The sequence below is a fragment of the Kwoniella shivajii genome, chromosome 5 (assembly GCF_035658355.1).
Source record: "Kwoniella shivajii chromosome 5, complete sequence".
NCBI classification, from domain to species: domain Eukaryota; kingdom Fungi; phylum Basidiomycota; class Tremellomycetes; order Tremellales; family Cryptococcaceae; genus Kwoniella; species Kwoniella shivajii.
Window position 1 is genome coordinate 1,592,552 of NC_085912.1, and position 18,027 is coordinate 1,610,578.

Sequence of the window (18,027 nt, forward strand, 5' to 3'; positions counted from 1 at the left end):
GGAAGGGTTTTCCTCTTCTATGCTGGATATTGCTGCGGACTAGTCCTCAGAAAAACGAAGAAACCAGCTACAAAAGCTGTCAAACAGATGCATATGCACAAACCAAATCCTATGAACACCACAGTTTGACTTCCCCATCTGAACCTGAACTGACTAACCAAGGTTTACCAGCTACCCATCTGAGATCCAACACTCCAATTCCATCGGTGACATTGTGTCCTCTCAGGATTTTCAGTGGCACGATAAGTGGGTTCTGCATCAGATCGGTGTACACCGTGCAATGGAATATATGGATGGTACCGTCATCCGAGGAAGAAGCGAACAGAGGTAATGTTGGATGGTAAACTACTGATCTCAATGCACGTGTGTGATATCTGTGGAATGAGAACGGCGTTAATCCTGCAACTTGCTTTTGGACAAGATGCGAGAACATTCCAAACTCACCTCAGAGTCTTGTAGGGTTTGGTACTCAAATCCATATCAAACCAAGCTAGTTTCTTATCGTAACTTCCTATGATCAAATTATCACCACCTGGATGTACATCCATTGATGAGATCCATTTAACACCTGATTGAAGTGTTTTGACCAAAGTTTGAGCTGCTAAATCGTATTGTCGAATATAACGTTGAGTGGCAGCGAAGAAATGTGGTTTGGTAGGATGGAAAGCGACTCTTTGTACTTGTCCAGGTAATTTTTTGAACGGTGACTGAGTTGCATGTTTTGATAATTGATGGATCAAGACTGATTTGTTTGAAGCTAAATATAGGATACCTTTATCAGCTTCGATCTCGTTTTATATATGATGTATGAGAACACCCGAAAATCACTCACCATCGCTTGCGACAGTAGCGAAATAATCTCCTTTTCTATGCCAAGAAACTTGTTTTGGTGTACCTGGGACTTCCACAAATACCAACACACCTCTTTCTCTCTCTCTTTCATTCGGTCTGACCCATTTGATTGATTCTGTGCCTTTGACTTCTTTTCCTGAACCCATCTTTGTTGTGGCCGCACTGGTTGCAAAAGCAGTGTTGACGTGAGTCAAAGTGTTTGCAGCTACTATAGGAGCTACCAAAGCTAATGGAGAGAGCACTACGATTTTACCTGCTACTAGAGCAACCAGTAATGATTCCTCTTTATATGGTGACCAATCTAAATACTGAATAGGACCAGAGTTTAAATCCCATCTCCAGACTTCTCTTCCATTACCTAAATCCCATATTCTGACAATACCATCTTCTGAACCTGACGCGACAAAAGTGGCATCGGGTGAAGTTGATATTGTTCTTACTCTCGTATCACCTGGATGTCTATACGTAACAGAACATGCGATTGGGAATGGTTTTAATTCTTTTGGTGAAGGCAATTTTGGTATTAAACTTTCAGGATCAATGTTAAGTTTGACTTTTCTTGTTCTTGGTGCTAAATAAAGATCTAAACATCTCTCGAATTTCTCTTGCACCAAATTTTTGTAACCTGGTACAAGCCTTAGAGCATTGTATTTCTCAGGTAAGAAATCGGTTTTTCGATCTTCTTTATCCATTTCTTCCCAATCCTTCTTCTCTTCTTCTGTTGGTAAATATTCTTCGGGTGGATTGTATGATTCGATTGTTTTAGGTGGAGGAAGTTGAGGAGCAGGCATATACATTGCGTGAGGTGCATTGGCTTGATCTGCATCTGACCAAATGGCATATACGGTAGGTTTGGCAGCTGAAGGTTTGTTAGGGATGATTCTACCTTCTCTAATAGCTTTGACGATTTTCATGATCTTCTTGTGTTCCCATTTGGAAGGAACGAATCTTCTCTTTGGTTCAGGAGCTGCACTCAAAGGCATAACTCGCTCTTTACCTTCACCTGTAAACCATTCGATAGTAGGTTGATAAGGATCATAATCGGCATCAGGATTTTCAGCTCTTTCTAATCTTCTAATGATATCTAATTCTTTATCTGTTAATTGAACTGATTGTTGTAAGAGTTTATCTTCTGCTGATGTCCACGCTGCTGGATCTTCAGTGTTTGATAAGAATTTATCCAATTCATCTCCTTGAGCAGGTCGGAATATTTTTCTTCCTTCAACGTTATAACCGATGTGAGGGAGATCATCGTACCATTCCATTGGGATATTTCCAACTGTGTTGGGATTCTAGACGGTGAGCCCACAACACATTAGTTAACATTGTAATCAGTGTAAAGGATGGGAGAAACATCAACTTACATCTTCAGTTGAACTTTCACTTCCATAACCAGCTTCATAATCATCATATTCTCTTTTATAACCACCTTTGACCAATTTACTTGGAACCAATCTACCTACACCTTCTTTCGCTCTTGAGATCTTTGCATCTGTTCCGAGGGATTCATCGGGCTTTATACTATTCTTAGCTATCAATTTTGATAATTTTTCATCTGTCGATAATGGTAAATTGTTTTGGGACGATGAAGGTGATGTCGCTGGGGAGTCTTCATCTTCATCTTCGTATAAAGCTTCGATATCTGATGAATTGTATCCTGATTCTGATCCTGAATCTTCATCATCTAGTTCTTCTCCTTCGTCTTGTGTGTTTTGATCAGATTCATCATCACCATCATCTTCATGAGCTAATTGTGCGTTATCTTCAATCTCACTATCGAATTCCGGGAAAGCTTCATCCTCATCTTCCTCTTCAGCATCTTCATCGACGTCTTCGTCCTCACTCATATCCAGACCACTTCCAACACTACCGAAATCATCTTCTTGATCTTGAGAGATTTCTTCAACTACTCTTTTCTTGCTCTTAGCTAAAGAAGAAGGGGGTATCCTTGATGGACCGGCTGTACCATTCGTAGAAGACACTCTTGAGCTACTGGCAGCAGCATTACGAGGTGCCATTGCTATCACTAGTATAGCTTGATGATAGGTCTCAACAAGCTGTTTTGAACCTATATGATACGTGAATGAGATATTCAAGAATAAAATAGTACTGGAATTTGAAAATCCGAAAACCTGTAGAAAAGGAGGAAATGTTAAATATTTAGAAACCTCCACTTTGAAGGGGGAAATGGGATAAATCAAAATAAATTCACGATGGAGAAATTACCCTCGTCCAGCTGAAAAGCATGAAATAGATAAGATAACTCAGATGCTCTTTTCATCGTTACGAGTGCTCGTATAGGACAGATAGACCAACGATTGACTAGAGGGCTATCCATGCGGTCGCTGAAAATCCACAAATGTTGCATGAACATTGACATTGTACGACAATTAAGATCTCAATCAGCCCCATTGATCAGAGTCCAAACCCTATGTCCCTTGGATACCATCTATGCCCTTCCTTGACGACTGATGTGACATTACTGACCACGTCAAATGTTCTCAGCATGACTATTTCTTGGTCTTCTCCTACTTGTTCTTAATCTTCATTTGAGCTTGGTCTCGTATTCTTCACTAATTTCATGTCTACATGCCTTCAAACAATCATGTCTAGCAAATTCGCCTGTCAATTCCCGGACTGCACAAGGACCTTTGATAGGTATACGAGATTACAAGCTCATTTCATGGATCATGGTCAGTCACTCTGCGCTTTCTCATAATTTTGGGACCTGCTTTGAACGGCTGATCTCTCTATAGTGAGTGGTACGATCAAGTATCGAGCTTCTGGTCGATCTACACACGTATCAAAGAGAACGGGCAGATCCCAGAAAAGAAAGAGAGAGAAGCATCGATCGTGAGCTTCAGAATCTCCCGAATCACTTCTGAGTATACATCACATAATGAGCTGACGAGATGTTTAACATGTTCAGATCAAATTTACGTTCACCACATCCGATTTCCGCTCCCTTGTCCTCGCCAATCATCGGTTCAGCAATACAGACCCCTGTGATTGATCTACGAACACCCTCTTTATCACCAGATACCAGCTCCTCTTCGTCGACTCATTCACCCTCTTCATCTAGGATGGAAGTTGATATAGACGAGATTGATATTCCGTCCACATCTTTAGTTCCTCAAGATACGCCTAGAAAAGGTCCCACATGGGCTGTAGCTCCTCCTTCACTTTCGCCTTCACCTGTACCATCGCCATCGCCATCGCCATCACCATCACTTTCACTTTCACTTTCGGAAAGCACAGAATCTCACGATAGCGAAATTGATCATGTAAATGAGGATCACGATCATATCGACCCTGAGGACGATACGCCTCATACAACCATCCCGAACGATCAATATGCTAATCCTAATCCTTCTCAAGAACGCGTGTCAGCTGACATGGAGCAACTTGTCGATACAAGATCCTCAAATGGCGATACGGATACTGTCGAAGATCAACTTGGTAATCCTTCAACTCCAAGCTCAATCCCAATCACACCTCCAAGAAAGTCAATATTTGCATGTGACATCAACTCACCATTCCGTCAACTGTCGTCAGCCGCTCCCAAGTCTAATCACTCGGATAATATACCTGAAGAAACCACTTTCTCTACCTGTACAAGACACGCAACCCCATCCCTCACACGATCAGTGTCTACCTCCGACGCCAACGAGATCATTGCGACTCCTAACTCTCTCGATCGTTTTATAGAAGACGCGAGAAAAGTTCTTGGGTCAGAGGGAAGAAGACGAAGAAGTGAAACACCTTGTCCTGTCTCGAAACAAGACATGGCAAAGATGATGGGTTTCACTGAAGGCAGCAAAAATCTATTGGACTCGATATCAAACGAAGTGCTCAATTCACATCCGTTCCATTTCACTCTGAGTGATAACATGGACAAAGATCTGGGCCAGGTCAGTCCATCTACCGATCAGACTTATATGGTCACTTCTGGCTGTACTTGCCACCAATCCGATACGATTTCAAAACCCTCGGTCAATAACGTTTTAGCGGAAATCGCGAATCATATAATGTCATGTCCTTCACTGCTCCAAACAATGTCAACAGTTATAAATCCTTCTTTGTCCGGCGACAAACCCTCAAGTGCCACAATGAGATCATTCGGCGGGAATGACATCGGCGGGGACAAGATGAGACATACAAAAAGACTAGTAAAGCAGATTCTGGACTTGTCGGAAGGTGTGAAAGGTAGTCAAAGAGAAGAAGAGAGTAGATACGAAGAACTTAGAAAGATCGTCGCGAAGTTAGGGAGAATCTGGGAATTTTGAACCGTGCATTGAAGCTGATTGAAGGAAATCTCATCGCAACGAGTCTTAGGTCTTGCAAATCCCGAGGAGAATATCAAGTAAAACTATTAGGATCATTGATAAGACTGCTTCTTATATGCAAAGATCGCATGACACTATTCATCTCGAAATAAGACGTAGCATGCAAAATTGTCTATGTATTCTGATGTATCACTCTATTGGATCTCCTCATGTTCTTCTTCTACATCTTTATGATCTTTATGAGTTGGATGACCTACTTTTCTAGCGTGAATATCCATACTATGAGTTCCCATCTCTTCGTCTGAATCATGTCCTGCAAACCCAAATATGGCGTCCATTTCATCCAATCGGAGACCTTTCTATAAACCAGGAAAAAGAGTGTATCAGTAAAGAGCGTCGACAGTACTGCAGGCTTCATAACGTAGATGACAGTAGACTCACGGTTTCAGGTAAGAAGAAGAAAGCCCAAATTGCACTGAGCATCAAACAAGCAGCGAAGAAAATCCATGTTCCCCATCCCATTGCTAAGAAGATATCTGGAGTAGTCTTGGTAATTACAAATTGCCATAACCATTGACACATTGCCGCGTACGCGCCTACAGACGATACACACTGATCAGCAAATCGTTCTCCCTCTCATCTCTCATCTCAACATGGCAAGTTATAACTCACCACATAGACCTCTGATACCCAATGGATAAATCTCGGCGGTTATGATCCAAGGAAGTCCATTGGCGCCAAACGACCAGAATACACTGTAGAACATAACAAGAGTTGTCGCCGCTGTTCCTCCTTGTTTGGTAGAGTTAGATATCACGGTTTGATCTGCTGGGTGTCCAATTTTGACGTATGCTCCCACATATATCAGACACAAAGAACAAGCTACCGAGGATACCATCCAAGGCTGTCTACGACCCCAGTGATCCTATGGAAGGGTGAATCTGGTTAGCTGGAATGCGAAAATTATTGTAAGAAGAGAACACTTACAATGAAGAACAAAAAGAAGATGATTGATCCAATGGCTTTGACCAATCCGTAGATACCGGTATAAAGCGCAGTGTCTTTGATACCCAATGAAGCGAATAAAGTTGGCGAATAATAATTGATAGCATTTGCTCCTGAGAAATTTTGGAGAGCGAACATTATGAAGGCTAAAGCCATTCTATTTCTAATACCAGGTAAGATAACTTCTTTACCTGCACCTTTCAAGTAGCCCAATAAACCAGGTTTACCAGATACGACCGCACGTTCATGTAAGATCCTTTCTTTGTATAAAGACATCTCTTCTTGGATATAAGGATGATCTTCTGGTAATTTTCTCAGATAAGTTAATACCTTGATAGCTTTATCATCTTGGTCTTTCTTCATGAAGAATAAAGGTGATTCTCTCAAGAACAGAGTTCCAACCAAAAGGATAACAGCTGGGATCAATTGAATTCCCATTGGTAATCTCCATGTCACATCTGAAGATAAATTGATGTGCTGTGATACACCATAATTTACCCAAAACCCAACCAATGATCCGAGTTGATATGCGATTTCAAATAAACCAGTCAATCGTCCTCTTATCGATGGAACAGATAATTCACTGATATAAGCGGGAACTATAAATTCACAAAAGCGATGAATCAGCAATGACCCCTCGGATATTGGATTGCAAAAGTGCGCTTACCAGTACCGGTGATACCACCGACTGCGAATCCACATAGACTTCGCCCAGCATAAATGTAATCAAGGTTTTTGGGTGGACAAGTTTGAAGAATAGCGCCTATAATGAACAGGACAGTAGTTGATTGTAATGTGATCTTTCTACCCCATGTTTCCATTATACCCCAACTTAGCATAGCACCAAAGAAAGCTGCTGCCTGGAAACACGATGTTATGTTTGATGAAACGGTAGCGTAATCCTTTGAATTAAGTTGATCCGTACCGAAATATGCTTTGAATGACGATCGTGCGATCTGATGGTTGCAGATAAGCAATTATGTCCTATCTCTTTTATATGTATCGTTGACTTACTGTCGTTCCCATAAAAGCACCGTCATATCCAAAAGTGATAGCACCCCATGCCTACAGAGTATGTCAGTTTTACGTTCCAGTATGTGAACGGAGAGAGTAGAAAAAACCTACGATGAGTAAAGCGGCGGAATACAATCTCCAATTGTACTACCAATATTCAAATCCAGATTAGCGAAACCTCATGCAGCTGCAAGCGAGTATACTCACAACCTCAGGAGGAGTAGGTCTATCTTCGACAATTTTCCAACCCATTTTCACTGTTGATATCTAGTTTCGATGAAGAGTGAATACTTTTACATTGACAAATTCATTTCAGAGCAATCAAGATTATATAAAGTCAATCTAGATACACATCTTTTTTGTTTTCATTCGGCAGAGTTACCGAAATATGTCGGATCTGAATGGTTTTCACGAGATAAATGGTGGAACGTGAAGGTTGTTCAGGGAGACCCCTTATTATGGATGAGGAGGGGACGAAGGGTGAGCCATGGAGCTGTCTCTGAGGATGAGTGGGGTCAATCGGGGAGGATCGGAAGGTATTATCCGGGCCTATGTATCCATTATGCTCCTCTCTCTTCCTCTGTCCTGTCCTTTTTGGCTCCATACAGAAAGTAACAAATACAAAGTAGGGCTTTCGCTTTTAGGATAATTTGTTGATTTTTAATTTGTAACACGAGATCTCCCGGTTTCCAATTTTTCGATCCCGAAGAGGGACGGCATCGGCTTCCTGGTCCGGCGGTTGAAAATAAAGGCATTGGTAATTACCGATAAATGTGCCTACGGTTGATTTTTCCTTTTCCCTTTAAACCCTGAGAACAGCTGTCACGGATTCTTTTACGGCCGTTGGAAAAAGCGAGTCAGAAGCCCAGCATTTGCTTCACCGTTTGAATATGAATGATCTGTTGTTCTGCGAGACGAGAGGGGAAATCACCATGACCCTTACAACTTTCCTGGGCGCCCTTATACCGAGTCATGGATTCGGTCCGGTCCGATCCCGATTTCGGTAGATGTCTTTGATCAGCTGGAAATCTAATGTGCACATCTCTTCAGCGCTTCGCAGTTCTAAGTCGACTTGCAGTAACCAGCCAGTTTGATCAGGATGAACTACATCATCAGTTGGTAACATCCATAACATTCCGTCCTAGTTGGTTGGATCCGATCTCCAACTCGGCCCCCGTATTTTGCTTTTGAAAGTGAATGCATTCGGCAGATCGACATCGATCTCCATGATCCGAACACAGTTGATCAATCCGTCGAATTCCGACTGCATGTGCAACCAAATTACCGGGAAGCTTCAAAAAGATTAAACCTGGAAGTTAGGCTAATTGTTATGGGGCTTGAATCCCCCGCACTTGCTCGAGATGTCGAAAAAAAACAAAAGGGATCCGCTTCTGCTCTTTGGACTACATTTCAAACCAAAGATAATCATAAACTTCTACTTTCAGACATTTATCTCTAGCAACGGGTCTCAAAATCGTTCTCAGAGGTGTAATAAGGGTATATCATTGTCCTTTCAGTGAGCGCGCTGGCACCGTAATCAGAGATCACAGCGGCAGTACATACCGAGGGACTTCCTGTGATACCGAAGACTGTCCTCAAAAATTCCCGCATTCAAACGTGTAAAAGTGGATTGTCATTGAGGATTTACATGTTAACTCCTCTGTTTACCCTCCGGTAAAGTAACGATTCGGTTGGGACGACGTGTGAATGCCACATATATGATCAGAATATCAGTATTTGGAGCTGAGATACAACAATATCGATTGGCCGCTCTGGACACCATTCCACCATTCACACCAGCCTCGTAGATTGACTGAAGATTACAGGCTGCTTTCTGTGCGTGCCGGCCAAGCGTCCCCTCCTCATACGACCGTTTACCGCTGACAGAAAACAATTGTAGACCGAAATTTTATTCGTTGTGATACATGATATGCTATAATTGCCGAGATTTCCGTTCGTAATTCACTTTGATCCATTCAATCACGGAGATTATCCAAGTCGAAGACCTAATACTAAACCAGCCATGAAACTTGCTCGTTCTGACATATGATGGAAGCTCGTCAGCAGTGCAACCTTCCGATTTGCCAAGATGACTAGACTTGGATAGGGATACGATACTCACGCTGGAAGTTTGAAGTCAAGAAATCGACTATTCTGTTCCAAACACCTCCTACGGTAGGACCTCGATAACCTCCAGTCGCTGTTTTAGTGCCAAAAGCACCCTCGTATCTTGAACTTAGACGAGACCAATCAACGTTGATATATGATTTACTTGACATATACTAGAGTCATCTCATTCGGTCAGATCAATCATCTCTGCAGGCCTGATGATATACTGATGAACTCACCTGAAGTAAGATGAAAACACCACCTAACAAGAAAGCGATTGCTCTCGCACCTTTCTTGATGAATACACCTGAACAAATACCACAAACTGCTCCAAAGGAGAGCTCGTAGACACTCAGAATGCTCCCGGGGGCTGGATCATCAGGTAAGGGCGTGTTAGAAGGTGATGATGATGAAAAGGGGGATTCACATCGAACTTGTCTGTTGGGTAAAGTGAGTGAAAGTGATGTAAAAGCGATTGCCGCTCCTATGCCCAGTGGTAAAGGTGATATTCGTCGAGGAGCAGGATATGATCGTGCCAGAGAGATTGCTCGAGGTTGCGAACGTTGAAATTTAGGATGTTGTCGAAAAGCGGGAGGAGGGTGAAATGATCGGAAAGCGGATCGGAAAGCGGATCGGAAAGTGGACGAAGGAGTAGGTCGAGCATGTAGCAATGATGGGAGGAACAATGTCGTGAACGACATGATGGGCGCAATGATGAGCAGATTTCAGGAGAAATCACTTGATTTCGAGATGATCAAGACGATTGAGATGAAACACCTGTCTCGATAAACAGTTTATCTTACTTAAAAGCAAAGGGAAAAGGATCGTAAGACGCAAACACTCGGAATGATGTCACACTCTCTGACCTATGGGGTTTGATGGTGCAAAGCGGAGACCACCGCTTCTCGGAGATGAAGTACTATGTCCGTTCCATCTCAGAACCCTTCATCAAAAAGTTGGTCAAAGTCATGTCCACCAAAATGGAATTGGTTACTAAGCATTCTCAACCACCAGATCATCATATATTGACAGAACAATCAACTCACAATGGACGATACAGAATGGTCCATCGCCAAGGGGTCAGCGCCTTCTGCAGGAGCAGGCTCTTCAAGGATACAGGAACTCGTAAATCAAATTATAGAAGCTGATTTCAAGGCTATCCTTTTATCTCCTGAAGCCAAAGCGATTTTGTCCACTCCCACGATACTGCAAGGTCTCGACATCACTACCAGCTCGAAAAACTCCATAGAAGAGTCCTCAGTTGTACAGCTTATAGTAGCTGTTGCACTTCTGCATTCGTTCGTACAAGTCAATTGGACTGGTCCAGATCTTACTTTTGCTCCTCTTGACATCCTTCCTAAAACCACCTCCACCAACGAAGAAATCAATGCATCCGCCCTGCCTCTCCTGGCACTACAAGGCGAACCAGCATATCACCTAGCTGCTCAACCTGTCCTTCTCCTTCTAGCAAGAAGATTAATCCTCGTCCTCCCCTCATCTTCGTCAACAGTTCCTCTTTGGCTACTCAGACTACACCTCGTCCACCTCTCTTTGCTGGATGAACCCGTACCTATATCACCTGAATCATTTTCAGCTGTTCAATCTCTCTTGTCCCACCCAGTTGTTTCAGCTGATCAAGACCTGGCGGCCACGATTCAACTTGAGGTTGGATTATATCACCATGCGCTAGGTCAAGATAAACAGGCAAACCAAGCTTTTCTTTCGGCTGCCAAGGAAAGTGGATTAGAATTTGAACTCACAGGAGCTCTAGGGAAGAAAACGAAGTTCCAGATCTCATTGCATAGTCAGCTTGTACTTCTTGCCGAGTCGAGGCGCAGAGATGGGGAGGATGATACTAGTCCCACTGAAGATAGAGGAAAGGAAGGAGACGCTTCGAACTTACCTGAAAGTATAGCATTGAATGATGATACGCTATTAGAAGAAACGGAGTTCACCAAGATGACTTCATCGGAAGCTTCAGCATCCTCATCAAAACTTTCACACATAGATCCTTCGAATCAACCACCTTTACACCCGCTCGATCAATCATTACTCCTTTCGCTATGTCTGTCGCAACATAACAACTCGCCCTCATCAGGATTAACGGCAAGTCAAATGATGCCATTCCTCGTACGAGTAATATCCCATCCTAGAAACTGGTCAATTCATACAACCGGCTTGTTGCTTCGTTCCAGACTGGAGGGAGCCAGATCGAGAACTGTGGAAAGATCAACATTACAATTATCAGCTTTGATCGAACAAATGCCTACATCTGATTCATCGGCAAAAGAGAGGTTAAGGTATTTCCATCAATTACCTTTACCATCCAAATGGGACATGGAAAGGGAATTAGCAAAGAGATATCTGACAATCGGTGTGACAAGATCTGCCCTGGAAATATTTGATCGATTGGAAATGTGGGAAGATTCAGTCATGTGTCTACAAAGAATGGACAGAGAAGTAGAAGCTATTGCTATTGTTAAAGATCTTTTGGAAGGAAAGAAGGTTGAATCCGATGTTGTAGCCACGCTGGGTAAAGAGAATTTAACAGAAAAGAGGAGAAGCAAATTGACATCAGGCAGAGAAGCTAAGTTATGGTGTCTCTTAGGTGATCTAGCATTGAATTCAGAAGACGCAACTAAAGATCCTGTCGGATCGAGAAAATTAGCTGTAGAACATTATGAAAAGGCTTGGAAAGTATCAGAATCTACTTCTTCGAGAGCGATGCGATCTTTAGGGTCGATCTATGTCGGTGGAAGGGATTACGAGAAAGCCATACCGTGTCTTCAATCCGCGTTACAAATCAATCCTCTTTACGCTAGATCTTGGTTCACGTTAGGTGTGTGTTTCGTCAAGCTTGAAAGGTGGATTGAAGCGAAAGATGCTTTTAGAAGACAAGTCGGTGTAGAAGAAGATGATGCTGAAGGTTGGAACAACTTGGCGGCGGTTTATCTTAGATTAGGTGAGGAGAATGGGGACAAGGCAGATGTAAGTTCGCGGTCTGTTGGTTTGCATTTAGCTTTTGGTGTGCCACTTGTTCTTTTGCCTTCTCCACAGAGGTGCCACTTGTAATTGTCACATCAATACTGATTTGCTTCCAGGTCACGACTTCGGTGACATACGAGAACAAACATCTTGCTTGGCGGGCCTTACGACAAGGTCTTCGATATGCCTATGGGAATTGGCGAATGTGGCAAAATTACATGATAGTCTCCATTGACGTGGGAGAGTTATCAGAGGCTGCAAGAGCTATGACTCGTGTAGTAGAAGAGTTATCCAACAAAGATCCTATCCTCGCTGTTGATCCTGATGTGCTAGACAAACTCGTTGATTCAGTTACAAGAGATGATTTCTCAATATCAAAAGAAGGACAAGTAGTTCCCAAAACGAGTAATGAAGGATTTGGGTTATTACCTATAGTAGAACGATTATTTGACGCAACGATTTTACCTAGAATATCGGATTCTTCCAGGATATGGAGATGTCATGCTAGACTCTTAAGATGGAAAGAAGATTGGTCAGGCGCTCTGGAAGATTATCTCAGAGCTTATAGGTGTTCGATAGTCTCAGATGAAAGTGTAGAGAGAGATTTGGCGAAATGGAAAGAAGCTGTCAGGGAGATAGAGGATCTGGTAGCTGTCATGGGTCAATTGGGTCCAAAAGCAAAACTTCAACAGGAACAAGAAGATTCGGGTGAAGGTAAAAAGAAAAAAGGTGATTGGAAATTCCAAGCTAGAGGTGTAGTAAGGACGTTCATGGGTAGAACGAAAGAATCGTAAGTAGCACTTACTCTCCATTATTAAAATGCCCTGATGTGATTTGAGCTAATATTCGTGTTACTATTGCAGGTTCGAAGATGAGAAGGATTGGGAGAGATTACAGGATCTTCTAGACGAGCTGAAGAGGTCGGATTAGGAGAGTGTGCATGTGACACCAAACATAGACTACATAGGTTTACTCATACGTGCATATGATGTACTGATGAAAAGCACGAAGTTAAACAGGCATGAACGATTGTCTTGAGCCTTCCACGAGCTGAAAACGACTTACATATATTGGTTTTGGGTTCTAGATAACAAATTGAGGAGGTCAGGAGGTCAAAAGTGATGATTTTATTCAAGAGAAGCTTCTATCGGTAGTCTTGCCTGGCGAAACGTACCTGGTTGATGTTGCGACCTAGCTACTCAACGCCTGAAAGTCACAATCTTGCTGCATCCTACCCGAACACAATCTCATCAAGGCTACGAAGGATCACTTACCAATTTCGGTTGACGGCGCAAAACAGATTCCAGCCCATCACCCAAAACATGGTAGTGGCGATAAGTTTTAGTTCAGATCAAGTGGTCTTTGATCTCTTCATGTCCAATCGCTGTCGAACCTTCGTTGTCATTCGTTCCCGCGCTGAAGATAACATGATCAGACGAAGAAGTTATACATCAATCGATGCATACAAAAAGGTCCGAAGTGTACAGGGTTCGAACCTATGAGCCCGAAGGCACGAGATCAGAACGTTATATTGAATTCAAGTCTCGCCGAATGACCACTATCGCAACACTCCTGACAAAGACGACCTGGAGTGGTGGCAGGGTCAGATACAGGTCGCAGCGACCGACTACACTGATTTCAGAACTACAAGTAAAACCATCACCTTGCAGAAGAACTCGCCTTCCTGTTGATCCCAAAATCAAAAATCAAAAGCATCCTTTTTGCCACGCGAGGACAAATTTCAGCCAAATGAAAAAAGGCAAAGTTAATAAAAATTAAAAAACAAAAAAAACGAAGTGTACAGGGTTCGAACCTATGAGCCCGAAGGCACGAGATCAGAACGTTATATTAAATTCAAGTCTCGCCGAATGACCACTATCGCAACACTCCCACATGGAAAAAGCAGTGTTGCTTGTGTATATGAACCGTGTGTCTAGTGTGTTCGCTGCCCTATGTCCTTCCGTATCTTGACCATTTTTGGTTGAAATCTCAAAAGTCCGTCTACGTATACGGGTTGTATCCCGTGTTCTGACCGTCTTCAGTTTCCGTCGCTCGTGAGATCTAGGCGCTCTGCGCTGCCAGTGAAACCAATTCTGGCTAAAGAGCTGTTGGGACAATCACGAAGTCTATCACAGCGAGAGTTATCGTCGATCTCAGGCCAGCTTGAGATAATTGAGCCATATCTCCTGGGAAAGAGCAGGCTACGAGGTCAATCGTTAGCTACCCAACGTCCAAACTTCAAGGCTCATCAGTCTTTGATCACAATAGATCTGGCGAGAGAACGATCTAGCACGTGAATGCCCGTCACGTCCCGAAAAGGCTCGGCAGCGTGCCTGACCTAGATCCGCAGAAAATCCTCCGGTTTCCTTGTTACTTATTTACATTGCCGAACCGGAATGTCTACCTGATCATTTCGCATTTACTCGTTGGTCACCCCCTTCATCAAGTCAGATTGGTCAATATCAGAGATCAGCTAGTATGGACATCCCACTTTCCGCTCGACAGCCCTTGATGGAAGGTAGAGAGGATCTCGAAAGCTCTACCAATCGAGCCGGTGATCGCTCGTCAAACGGCACTCACGGTAAACACACGAAATGGATGGAAATACCTTTCCGTCGAATTGCTCATATTCTCCTCGCTATCATCACACTTGCGGTCATTATCCTCACTGTCCTTGGATCCCTCTTAGGTTATCATAAATATCGCCGAATCGCTTTCCCTCATCGTCAGGTCCACGCTTCCCCCGCTACAGCTAAGGACGGATCAAGAGTTGTCAAACCCTACTTTGCCCCCAAGGACAAAGGCGGTGTAGAAACCGGCTGTCTCGTCATGAAGATATGGTTCAGAGAGGGTATAGCATATGAAGAGATATTAGATCCCGCTTCCAACGATTATTGGATCAAACAGCAGCTCTTGATGGACCAAATAAGCGGAAGGCGGCTTACAGGCGAACAAGGATTTGTGGGTCCGGAACTTGGCAAGCAGGGTTCTTGGGAAGAAGTCTGGACAGGTTCAATGGATGACTTGGGTATCGAAGAGAAGAGGACCACAACATCTCGGGTTGTACTCCCCGGAAAAGTAATGTGAATTGATCTCTTTCGCGGCTTCTTTCAAACTCGCTAATGCAGTTCGCCGGATTTGTGGCAGACATTCACTGGTGGTGAATCACCGTTCCTCCCTTGTCGCGACATTCGAACTACTCCCACAAACTTTGTCTAATACTACGTCTTTAACTTATCATCACAATACTACTCGTCCTGTAGCACACTATGGTCCATCTCAGCCGTGGCCTCTACCTTACTCACTATCCGCTCCGCCCGCCACACCAGCAACTCTCAATGCGTTCTTTGCGTACTCAAGTATCGGGGCAAATCTTTATATCCGTACAAGAGACTGGCGGTCAATGGAAATGGACAATACTTTCGATTTTCAAGCAGAAGAGAGAAAAGAGATATACGTTACCTTTTTGTCTACAAGAACATGGATCACCATGGCTAGTGATTACTCGGTATACGGAGTTGAAGGATTCGAAAGTGCTATGAATAGTTTAAGGGAATTCAAGGTATATCCCTCTTCTTGCCTGACATCCTTTCAAAATCTTAGGCGCCAGATAGCTGAGCTAACTTTCCAGATTTAAACAGGAAACGTGTGCCAACGACAGATTTTACTGGTTCGATTGTTATCGAAAGTTCGCGCGGGATGGGCATTTCGAGAATCTACTTGAAGTGGACAAAATCAATGAGCGAAAGGAGTGGAGATATGGTCCGTTCCTCACCACAAGGCTGAGTCCGACTACTATCAAAGACTACGTGGAACTACCAGCCGAGTCAAAATTTTCTTCATTAGATCCTTCTAAAGTACAAGGTTCGTTGCGCTGCCAGTGACGGGATGGGTCGGAATATGCTAACAGCTATCCGATGACTCACACGGGGTTTCTTGTGCACTCCGCAGACTTTGCTTTCGACTGGCAATTGACCTACTCAAGTTTGTCAGCTACTAAGCTGTCTCTCGCGAAGTTGTCGATGGGCCCCAATGTTTGGGAGCTTCTTTCCGATGATAGCCAGGCAGCTAGGACACATGACGATCAAGAACTCCACAGTGCGTCAGCGATCCAACCCTTCGTGGAACGGAAGACTTTATTTCATTACTGTCAGTATATAATTTAGCTGATCGCGCCTTTAGGCGCATTATTGGGATTAAGTTTTAACCCCGATTCTCATCCTATGGCCAGAGGACTAGTGGGCATTACATCGACTGCTTTGCGATGTCTGGCAATCCCGTAAATTCCTTTCTTTTCCCTAAGCCACTTTGAAATAAATTTTCCATCTCACTGACCGATGACTCGAATAGGTCTATCTTACACTATTGGACCACTCGACGTGTGTCGACGGGTATTGCTCTTCTCACCCTTACTTTCCAGTCGATCACAGACCTTGTCTACTATATCGTTACAACTGTTCTCAGCTTTGAAGAAATGTCCATCTTTTTCTTCGTAATCGGCATAATCTGCTTCATACTTATAATACTGAAACAACTACATCTTTACTTCAAGGCAGATGTTAGATTGACTACTGTCAAACTACCATCTGTAAACATTGCAGTTCCATTTCCGGTCGCTGTCCGATTTCGGTTCGCCGCTGTAGAAGAAAAAACAAGTTATGCTTCAGACGCCAAGTTTGATTGGCGACTCCGAATACTAGTGCGTGCGGAACCCGTCTGTACCTAAGACGTTAGCCTTGCTGTTCTTACCTCATACCTTTGCTAGATTGTCGTAGGAACGTTCCTTATCCTCGAGTTCGCCCCGCCACCTCCTGCCATCGTCTCCGCAGCTAAATACTCGGACGTTATGCAAGGGTTTGGCGGCGCCAGACATTGGGACGCCACAGCGATCAAAGTATTGCATATCTTCCATGCTTTCCAAGGCTCAGTATGGCTAGTCAGTCGCTTAAGTCAGGTATGTGTCCCACACATTTATCTCGTAGACTTAAAAAAGGCTAAGCCCACTTCTGAATATGAAGATCCACCTCAATCATCGAAATAAAACTTTTGCAGGATCATACGGCATCACGGCCTATCTACTATTCGCCTCTCTCTTATTATCTCATATCACCAAGGTGTTCGTCAGGTGGTTTGGTCGCGCTCAGCTCATGCAGCCTCTGACAGTATGGGATATTATAACGGTCCTGGTCTCGGCTGTACTCGTCGTTCAAGCAAGACTTCTTCCGAAAGTTGCCCAGAGCGTCAACGAAACGTCAGACTAAACTAAGTACCATAGATGAAAACATTCCAGTCACACATATGCACTTATGGTATGCATAGTGATACATCTTCCGTCATACGAGCCGCGGCCGAAATACGTCGAAGCTCTTAATGCGGACTTTCATATCCAGCGTGTTTTCAAAGGTAAGAACCAACGTTTTTGGCCGCGAAAGTACTGCTACACCAAGTCCGACTCGAAAGGATAACTACCGAGATCAAGGCCGTAAGAACGACCAAGGTATGATGCCATGACCGAGATCACGGTACTTGTCTCCGGCTCAATCCTTTCATTCACTCTGTACCGGGAATCTCTGATGGCGAATGAGCGATCTCCTATCCCTTCATTGGCTCGGAGCACTATCGGAGGACAATAAGCGGTGATTTTCGTTGATACAGCATTGCAATGATCTTCACCGCGCTCTGCAGCTTGCTTTGAAAAGAAGACCAAGTCCGAATGAAGTGGGTCCTCAGTGAGCGGAGCTGAGAACAGAATTGGCGGATCGAACATACAAAAGAT

The 18,027-nt window shown here is 43.6% G+C and overlaps 6 protein-coding genes across 6 annotated transcripts; 3 read left to right on the plus strand and 3 right to left on the minus strand.

Annotated features, from left to right (window-relative positions):
* Positions 1–109: 109 nt before the first annotated feature.
* Positions 110–2,870, minus strand: IL334_004331 (ribosome biogenesis protein ERB1; the record flags this gene model as incomplete). The annotated part of the gene is made up of 4 exons (XM_062936049.1): positions 110–374; positions 445–757; positions 833–2,144; positions 2,217–2,870. 4 exons carry the CDS (start codon positions 2,868–2,870, stop codon positions 110–112), a joined length of 2,544 nt encoding a protein of 847 aa, XP_062792100.1.
* A 587-nt stretch (positions 2,871–3,457) lies between these two features.
* Positions 3,458–5,138, plus strand: IL334_004332 (uncharacterized protein; the record flags this gene model as incomplete). Its single annotated transcript, XM_062936050.1, has 3 exons — positions 3,458–3,545; positions 3,609–3,705; positions 3,782–5,138. The coding sequence occupies 3 exons, from the start codon at positions 3,458–3,460 to the stop codon at positions 5,136–5,138; spliced, it is 1,542 nt and encodes a 513-aa protein (XP_062792101.1).
* Positions 5,139–5,332: 194 nt separating this feature from the next.
* Positions 5,333–7,409, minus strand: IL334_004333 (uncharacterized protein; the record flags this gene model as incomplete). Its single annotated transcript, XM_062936051.1, has 8 exons — positions 5,333–5,497; positions 5,580–5,734; positions 5,811–6,063; positions 6,126–6,742; positions 6,811–7,099; positions 7,158–7,208; positions 7,269–7,304; positions 7,365–7,409. 8 exons carry the CDS (start codon positions 7,407–7,409, stop codon positions 5,333–5,335), a joined length of 1,611 nt encoding a protein of 536 aa, XP_062792102.1.
* A 1,737-nt stretch (positions 7,410–9,146) lies between these two features.
* On the minus strand, positions 9,147–9,967 carry IL334_004334 (uncharacterized protein; the record flags this gene model as incomplete). The annotated part of the gene is made up of 3 exons (XM_062936052.1): positions 9,147–9,196; positions 9,280–9,439; positions 9,506–9,967. 3 exons carry the CDS (start codon positions 9,965–9,967, stop codon positions 9,147–9,149), a joined length of 672 nt encoding a protein of 223 aa, XP_062792103.1.
* Positions 9,968–10,313: 346 nt separating this feature from the next.
* Positions 10,314–13,181, plus strand: IL334_004335 (uncharacterized protein; the record flags this gene model as incomplete). The annotated part of the gene is made up of 3 exons (XM_062936053.1): positions 10,314–12,254; positions 12,368–13,041; positions 13,115–13,181. The coding sequence occupies 3 exons, from the start codon at positions 10,314–10,316 to the stop codon at positions 13,179–13,181; spliced, it is 2,682 nt and encodes an 893-aa protein (XP_062792104.1).
* Positions 13,182–14,729: 1,548 nt separating this feature from the next.
* Positions 14,730–17,512, plus strand: IL334_004336 (uncharacterized protein; the record flags this gene model as incomplete). The annotated part of the gene is made up of 8 exons (XM_062936054.1): positions 14,730–15,334; positions 15,399–15,813; positions 15,893–16,115; positions 16,203–16,349; positions 16,434–16,530; positions 16,602–16,950; positions 17,017–17,205; positions 17,270–17,512. The coding sequence occupies 8 exons, from the start codon at positions 14,730–14,732 to the stop codon at positions 17,510–17,512; spliced, it is 2,268 nt and encodes a 755-aa protein (XP_062792105.1).
* Between the last annotated feature and the right edge of the window lie 515 nt (positions 17,513–18,027).